Source organism: Palaemon carinicauda, chromosome 22, assembly GCF_036898095.1.
Source record: "Palaemon carinicauda isolate YSFRI2023 chromosome 22, ASM3689809v2, whole genome shotgun sequence".
NCBI lineage: Eukaryota > Metazoa > Arthropoda > Malacostraca > Decapoda > Palaemonidae > Palaemon > Palaemon carinicauda.
In genome coordinates, this window is record NC_090746.1 from 16,730,509 (window position 1) to 16,740,502 (window position 9,994).

At 32.5% G+C, this 9,994-nt stretch overlaps 1 protein-coding gene across 1 annotated transcript in view; it reads right to left on the minus strand.

Moving 5' to 3' along the window:
• Positions 1 to 9,386: 9,386 nt before the first annotated feature.
• The window catches only part of bap (bagpipe), a 15,931-nt gene continuing 15,323 nt past the window's right edge, over positions 9,387 to 9,994 (minus strand). The window contains exon 4 of the mRNA XM_068345998.1: positions 9,387 to 9,945. Within this exon, the coding sequence (XP_068202099.1) occupies positions 9,526 to 9,945 (420 nt within the window). The 3' untranslated portion in view covers positions 9,387 to 9,525. The remainder of the gene's footprint in view (positions 9,946 to 9,994) is intronic.

Sequence of the window (9,994 nt, forward strand, 5' to 3'; positions counted from 1 at the left end):
ATATATATATATATATAAATATATATATATATATATATATATATATGTATATATATAGGCACTTTTTATTTATTATAAACGGGAGATTTTTTTCATGTGGTACATGAAATTCCCTTCCACACAAGAAGACTTCCATGAGTGTGTAAAATGTATGGGCGAATAATTACTCAAGGTGGCAACTGAGTAATTAGATTAAACAGATACAACAATTCTAATAAGTCAAAACAATTATATAGAAATCCAAACAATAAGACGAAAGAAAAAAAAAAAGCTTCTTCCTTATACCAAAATACCCAAAAAATCCGTCAAAATCGTCAAATATCTCTGCTCTCGCTCTGCACTCAATACTCCTTCCTAAGGCATCAGTTTCCGCTTTTCCAGTAACTTACCGGAAGCACCTGCTGCCTTTTTTCCCCTTATTTTTTTTCTCTTTTTTTTTTTTTTTACCAATGACTCCATGTCCGTTATCACACTGATTTATTTCCTGTGGACTTTTCCCCTGTTGAGATTTATTGATCGGACATAATCGCCCTATCACCGTGTGTTTTGGCTCTGATTCCGACCGACCTAATCGTTTGATTTGCAGCAATAAGCGCGCGATGTAATAGTCCCTTAAATGTTTTTTTATGTGGATATATTGACGGCTCGGGACTCTGGCGGGATCCCCTTGTCATGACGAAAGTAGAGGCCATTAATATCTCCGAGGAGGAATAATAAGCCTTGTCAGAAGTATACAAGAGCTGTTCTTGTTAATTGTTTTTCTGTTATTATTCTTTGTCTTGTTTACAGTTTGTTTTCTATGTTGCAGTTTTGAAATAATTTCCTCTGTAATTAAAGAATATCTTATTTATACACTTAGTTGTTTTTTTACATGTGAGTCATTTGGTAATCTTAATAGTAAAACAAAGAGGCAATATGGATCTTGTCGTTTCTAGTCCACCGCAGGACAAAGGCTACAGACATGGCAATTCATGTCTGGGTTTTAGCCAGTTTCCCTCACCACGCTGGCCAGTACGGATTGTTGATGGTGGGAAATTTTGTCAGGTCGCTCACAAGCATACCAACCTATAGTAAGAGCGGTCCTGACTAGTACAGCTCTGCAGATTATAGCGATGAGCAAACTCTTCACCACGTTAAGGTATCCCCACTCAGAAAGGACTATATATATATATATATATATATATATATATATATATATATATATATATATATATATAATGTATATATATATATTATATACATACATACATACATACATATATATATATTATATATATATTTATATATATATAAATATATATATAAATAGATATATATATATATATATATATATATATATATATATATACATATATTTTATATATATATATACATACATATATATATATATATATATATATATACACACATATATATATATATATATATATATATATATACGCACCTCACTATAAGAAAAATATTTAGTAAAAAAAGTAGGCCTACTCAATTTCGAGCTGGTAATACATAGTAAATTCATGAATTAGAATCAACTTCAGGGAATCTTCAAGAACCTGCTCAGATATCACATTCGATCATTTTTTTTTTTTTTTTTTTTTGAATTCGAGATCTATCCTAGTACTAGAAAACCATTTATATAACTTTTTATATACACTAATGTGAATTTGATTTTCTTATTGTAGATACAAAAATAGTTCGATTACGACATAGATCCACATTTCTAGATTTAGTCGAATACTAAGCTACTACTATCATCATTATTATTAAATTTAGTTAGGATACAAGCTTAAATGGAAAAGCAGGAGGCTAAGAGTTTAAAGAATCTAACAGGGAAAACACCTCAGTGCGGAAAGGTGATAGAGAAATAACGAATTTGGAAATAATAGTAAATATGACGATCATATTACGATCACTAATAACAACGTTCAACAAATGCCATATATAATCTATAAAACGATACTTATGTCAGCCTGATCAACTGAAAAGAATTTTAAAAAGTTTGAACTTCTGAAGTTCCACCAATTCAACTGCTAGGTTAGGAATATTTTGCAAACAGAAGGAATAAAACTTCCAGAATTCTGTGTAGTATTGCACCTTATGACTGGAAATGCGTGGCTGTTGATTTATCTGCATACCTAACACTTCTTACAGGGTGGTACAGTCTGTGAAGATCTGAATGCAAAGAATGGTCAGAATTATGAAAATTCTTATGGAACATGCATAAAGAACTAACTATGTTGCCAAAGGTTAATATCTAATTCAGGAGTGAGAAATTTGACAGACAAGTTTCGATCCAACAAATTAACGTGAAAGTCAGCCTGCAAATCGAAGGTAAATTCGAAAACATTTCTTCATATTGAATATATCACAAAACATAATGCTATATTTCCACATATCTTTTATATTCACATTTGTTAATCAGGTCTTTGTGAGACAGTAAAAGGTATAATTGTTACTTCTGAGAACCACACAATTGCGGAAAGATACTGACAGAAGAGGAGAACCGGTCACCCCACTAGTAGGTTTACAAGATTACGGGCTTCTTGTTTACAGTCTACTAAGTTTTTGTATCATTTTTGAATTATCCGCTATTGCTTTCTTCCCTTTAAAAAGTAACCTTTCATTTCTTCTATAGTTCTAATATCACAGATTCTATTATATTTATTCTACCAAAAGAGGAATCAATTACTTTCCACTGGGCTATTCCCGAGCCCCTTTCTCATTTATTCTTGTTTTAATTTTGAACCATTTTGCTTATATATATATATATATATATATATATATATATATATATATATATATATATATATATATATATATATATATTGTTGATAGATGGGTTCCTCTTGGGAATCGCAATTTAAGTAGGAATAAAATAGTCAATGTTGCTATCATCATCTTTATTCGGGAGCTTTCGACATAACTTATGTCATCTTCAGCCTATCTGCAATTATCATATGTAAAATTAATAAAATTAATAAAATCATCCTAAGTACATAGTTAGGAAGATACACTTTCATGAATTGATCAACTAGTTCTAAAATCAACCAATCAAGGAACATAAAACCTTAAAAAAAGACTTATTACACACAACTATATAAAAGACTTAATAACTAATATAACTAGTCACCCGCAGGAGATGATGACCACCCATCCAGACCAGCAACCCACAGACCAAACGGATCAATGGGTCACCGGTAACTGAACAGGTAAGCCCTCATTCAAGCTGGGTTTTGTCTTAAAAATATATAAAGACTCCAAGATTCTCAGCTGGCTGACGTTACTATGTCTGTCCATAATTTTGAAATTTTCAATAGAAATGGCATGACCAGATTTAAATAGATTTAAATTTATATAGTTGTGAGTAATAAGTCTTTTTTTAAGGTTTTATGTTCCTTGATTGGTTGATTTTAGAACTAGTTGATCAATTCATGAAAGTGTATCTTCCTAACTATGTACTTAGGATGATTTTATTAATTTTATTAATTTTACATATGATAATTGCAGATAGGCTGAAGATGACATAAGTTATGTCGAAAGCTCCCGAATAAAGATGATGATAGCAGCATTGACTATTTTATTCCTACTTATATATATAATATATATATATATATATATATATATATATATATATATATATATATATATATATATATATATATATATATATATATATATATATATATATATATATATATATATCTCTACGCTTCAATTGAGTTTTGGACTACTGGTGCCCGTTATTGGCATCGATAAACAAAAAAAATACTACTTCATTTAACTGCTTATCATCACGCTGACCTTCAAAAACCGCTTTTACACTACATCGAAATCGGAGTGAACCAATATATCTTAGTACTTTGGCTTCATATATCTATTCTTTCTAACTTTATTAGCTATAGTCCTCAGCACTTTTATTGATTAGAATCTTAGCACCACGATTCAACTTTAGGAAATGACACCAACGTAACAATTTTAGGAAATGACAGCGAAGTAACATTAAGCCCGTGGTTGGCCACGGTGTCAGGCAATCCGCAAGGAAAACAATAAATCAAGAAAAGGTGATCATCTTTAGGATTAATAGAAAACTACTTTCTGCTTTAGTTCCCGTCTGTGTATATATATATATATATATATATATATATATATATATATATATATATATATATATATATAGTTATATATATATATGTATATATATATATACACACATGTTCCCATCATTTATTTATTTCCTTATTACCTTTCCTCACTCGGCTATTTTTCCCTATTGGAGCCCTCGGGCTTATAGCATCTTGCTTTTCCAACTAGGGTTATAGTTTGGCTAGTAATAATAATAATACTACATATATATGTACAAGCATACTGTACATACAAATATGTTTAGTTATTCACAACTGGGTTTTGGCCAGTTTTCATCACCACGGTGGCTACTGCGGATTGGTGAAGGCGGAAGATTTTGTTTTGATCGCTAACCGCAAACCATCCTAGTATGGATCCCCCTGACTGGTACAGCTTTGCTGATTAAGGCGATGCGCAAACCCTTTCACTTCGTTAAGGTATCCATACTAAGAAAGGGTATATATACTTGTATAATATATATATATATATATATATATACATATATTTATATATATATATATATATATATATATATATATATATATATATATATATATGCTTCTGCACGCACAGGTATATATATATATATATATATATATATATATATATATATATATATTCAAATAAGCCATATATATTTTTGATATATTAATGTCTGGATTCTCTTAACAACCTCGGGATCACAGACCCAGGCGAAATCTCACAAAGACAAGAGCTTGGCTCCGGCCGGGAATCGAACCCTGGTCGGCAAGCTTATATAGACAGTGACTAACCCACTTGGCCAAGTGGGTTAGTCACTGTCTATATAAGCTTGCCGACCAGGGTTCGATTCCCGGCCGGAGCCAAGCTCTTGTCTTTGTGAGATTTCGCCTGGGTCTGTGATCCCGAGGTTGTTAAGAGAATCCAGACATTAATATATCAAAAATATATATGGCTTATTTGAATATGAAAAACACGTAAAAATGTGCAAAATTTATCATATATATATATATATATATTATGTATATGTATGTATGTATGTGTGTATGTATGTATTTATTTTGCTTATGCACGCACACGTATGCAAACACACACACACATATATATGTATATACTGTATATGTATGTGTATATATATATATATATATATATATATATATATATATATATATATTATATATATTAATGTATGTATATATATATATATATATATATATATATATATATATATATATATATATATATGCTTGAAGTTCTTGAATGTCATTTTGGATAAAGTCTAAATAATTATTTTGAAGGTAGTTCTCTGCTCCTTAGTTTGCCATTTGGCTTGCACCTAGGCCCTGGAGCATGTGATGCCCTTTCAACAATTTCCATTACTGTATAGAAATCCCTTGATTGTGGCCGGGAGATTTTTACGATTGCCTTGATTTTAGTTCTGCCTTTGACCGTGTTAATCACGAGGCCCTTGTTTTCAAACTTGAAGCAATGGGAGCGGGGGGGGGGGGGATTTTTTAGTATCATTACTGAATTTTCAAGTAATAGATTACAAAGAGTGGCTTCTGATGAGCACCATAGTGACTAAAGGAATGTATTAAGTGGTTTTCCTCAGGGTAGTGTTCTTGGCACATTACTTTTCATATTATACACACGTGACATGTGGTTTGGCCTGGAAAACAAGCTTGTTGCATATCCAGATGATGCTACTCCCTCTCTATCATTTTCATATCTTGAATGTAGACCTGTGGTGACTGAATCCCTTAATAGAAAGCTAACTAAAATTAATGCATGGTGCATATTATGGGGGATGAATTTGAAACCTAACAACACTCAAAAGTATTGTATTAATTAGGTCGAAGACAGCATCTAAATCTTTGCATTAACAATATCTTTTTCACTAAACACAACTCATTTAAAATTTTAAGTGTGATTTTTTATTACAAGATTTACTCTTTAGAAACACATATTGTCAGTTTTAACACAAAAAAAATATAGTATACAGAGGAAGAAATTTTCAGTGGTTATTTCAAATCTTTGATCTGTCCTATTCTGAATATCATTCTGTCTGGTTTTCAAGTGCTGACTTATCTCTATTTGTTGGACAAAAACTTACGGTATATCAATTTATCTTTTCAAATTCCTTATTCCTGATATAGTCATTCAGTTATTTCGGTATGCATGTTGCATAAGATTTTTCATAATTCTGACCAAACTTTACATTCAAATCTTCCCTGACAGTACCAACCTGTTCGTAATAATACGTATGCACTTAATTCAAAGTGTTACCTTTATCATTACTAGATTCAATACTATCCAGTATGTTAAAAGTTTTATTCCGAATGTGATCAGACTGTGGAATGACTTAACTAACTTGGCGATTGAATCGGTGAAACTTAAAAATTTGTTACTTATGACTGATCTTTTTCAACATTGTTATTGATCTTGAAATTTTGAAAATATATTTTCTATTATTTCTCGATTTCCTTTCCACAACGGACTGATTTCACTGTTAGAACCCTTCGTCTTGTAGCGTATAAATGCCATTCCTAGTCCACTGCAAGATAAAGGCCTCAGACATGTCTAGGATTTGGCCAGTTTTCATCCCCACAATGGCTAACTGCGGATTGGTGATGGAAGATTTTTGTCTGATAACCCACAGCAAACTAACCTAGTAGGGATGTCACTGTCAGTACATCTTTGCTGATCATGGCGATACGCAAACCCTTTTACCAGGAAACTTAAATGAAATGATGGGTATAAATATTTTCCTTCGTGAAACCATAATAATTTAGTAACGAGAATGAACTCTACATTTTGACTTGCCGCCGGATTTCAGCGTTCCTGGAAGAGCAGCCAGCCAGTCTTTTAAAAATCTCCTATTGTTAAGTTATTGCATTTGACCAATTAATGTTGTTCTAAATCCTATTGAGAATAACTGATTAAAAATCGATTTTTATAGTTTTTTCTTATCGTATTAATCTGTTAAATATTTTGTCGCAGTGTTGATTGTCATAAGAGTTATTATTATTTAAAAAAAAAAAAAATAGTTTTTCGTAAAGAACTTCTACGGCCTTAGTTATTCTGTTCACCTCATTTCACTTGCTTTGGGATCACCAACTTTCTTAAAAAGCTAAAAAGGTAGTTATATGGCTGCTGTTAAGTTGCCAATACTTTGCTTACGTATATAAGCTAAATCAAAACAATGGAACCTAATGTAAACATTTATTTATTCAATATACAATTATTTATATAGAATGTCTTATGATGAACATCTTTCTTTACATAACTAATCATAGCTACTGATTCACTTATTTTACATGGACATCATATATATATATATTTACATAACCTAAAATTAATTTTGTACAAGAGTGCTAGACTTTCTAGTTCACAGGAAACCTGACGTTGCTGCATAAAAGTCTGCCAATAATAATAATAATAATAATAATAATAATAATAATAATAATAATAATAATAATAATAATAATAATAATAATAATAATGCACCGGATGGACAAGTGGTTAGTGCCCTGGACTTGGGTCATGAGTTCACCCCTTCCCCAGGGTAAGGACGGCAGAGTGTAGGGGCCGCAACCTCACGCCTTTCATTACTGAATTACAAGTAAAATAAACTCACGCTCTTGCTATTACCCTTAATATAGGGAGCTGCTGGATAATAATAATAATAATAATAATAATAATAATAATAATAATAATAATAATAATGAAGCTAGTCTCTGTAGATTGTGATAAACAAAAATGAAAAATAATAACAAAAGAAATAAAAACCACAGTGAAGTGATTCAGCTTGATAACAAATACCGACATCTGTTTTATTATCTTGTTTTAGATTGAAAAGAAATAAGTCTTCCCTGACTTAGCATTTTGGACATGAATAGACATTGTGTTTTTTGGAGTTAGGCCACATGTTTTCATTTCTATAAACTCATTAATAGTTTCCTTTTACTTCTTCCAAATGATGATAATATCCTTAGCCTAACAAGGAACGAAATTCACTTTTAATTATAGTGTTTTCAAATTATTCTATTTTGTGAAAAATTTAAATTCTTCTTTTTTAAATTGTCTAATTGACTTTAATTTAAAAACGAAAGGAACATTTAGATGAAAAGTTATTTATTGTCATAAGTCATTAATAGAACTTAAAAGTGATAAAATGAAATTTCATTTTTTTAAATGGACCAATGACCTTAGTTTAAAAACGATAGGAAAATTTAAATGGAAAAATTATCCATTGACATAAGTCATTAATTAAACTGACAATGATATAATGAAGTTTCAATACACTGGAAATGGAGGGTTTGCACTTTTAAGGGAATATATTAGCTTTAAATACGGATATCTAAATAAATTCACATGATTTAATGAAAATACGGGAATTTAAAGGAATGACATCCTTTTATTCCATAGATTCTTTTCACAATTTAACATAAGAAATTTAAAAAAAAAGACATTATGCACCTCTGGAAATATCTCCTTAACTTCACAAATACATGTCAATGGTGTTAACTAACTTCTAAATATCTATTGGTCCAGATTCACGAAATAAGAACAACACGATCGTTTTGAGAATGTTTGGAGAGAAAGTAAAGCAGGATGACAGCCTTCACGTATAATTCCAGCCTAACACATAAATGTACAGTATTTAACTTTCATGCTTTTTCATATATTCATATTGATAATAAAGCCTCTACTTAATAACAATACGACGCTATGCTTGTAGTGGTTATCACTATTATCTTCAAATGCCTTCGCTAAATCCAACCAAAGGTTAAGGAGAGAGTCAATTTTCTTTCATTTATTTCGCTCGGTTTGGCTTCACCAGGGCCATTTAGAGTTTTATATTAAGTCTTAGTATTTCATTCAAGATTATTTTCCATTTGTGGCCAAAGTTATTTAAAACGTAAATGCATCATTCTACAGCTTTGCGCAGAATCTGGTACAGTTATATAACTTTTTTTTTCCCAATGTGCGACATTGATATAGTTCTGAAAGTTTTCTTTTCACAGTATTTTCTTTTCCTTTTTTTTTTATCTCTAAATGGTTGTTTCATCAATGGAGCCGATCAAAACTCAATTTGTAGATCACTGATAAAATTTCCCAAGTGTTTCTCATGTACGATTCACCATTTTATACATAGTGTCTCGTTGTGCTTTTAGGAAAAGTTTTTGGTTTTCACATTGTATCTGATAAAGAAGACGAAGAGATACAAATATGATTAATGCTATCACTTTGAGTCTCCGAAAATACTTCATTTATTACGGAGCTGGGCTGTTGTAAACCTGCTAAAAAATGAAAAACATGAGGAACTACTACTGAAGTCGCTGACGGAGTAGGAGTAGTACAGCAGTAACTGGCAGCGACGGCCGAGAGCCACAGGAAGCCGAAGGACAGCCCGTCTCCTCTTCAGGGTCGTTGGGGTGACTGTGAGTGGGGAGCAGACCTACCCCCAGTTCCACTTCCTGTACTTCCGCTTGTAGAGACCGAGGGCGTGGGCGAGGAAGTTGCGCTTTGGCTGGCGTGGGCGCCGTGGTGCGGCAGGAGGGAGGAAGTGAGAGACGACAGAGAAGATGAGAGCGAGGAGAGCGATGCTGGGGAGAGAGCTGATAACTGGGGGAGGTGGGGGAGGGACGAGAGGGGGCCGTTGCCCCCGCTGTGCGGTGGGGGGCACAGGTATGGGTAGTAGCAGTAAGGAGGGATGCCCAGAGTGCCTAGAGAGCCAAGCGAACTGAGGGTACTCAGAGAAGCCAGCGAGGGCAGCAGAAGGGGCGGTCGAGGGATGCCTTCCTCCGGACCTAGCAGCAGCTGATCGTCACGCATTAACACCTGTTGGGGAAGGGAGAGAAAGAGAGAGAGAAATAAAATGAGCGAGAGA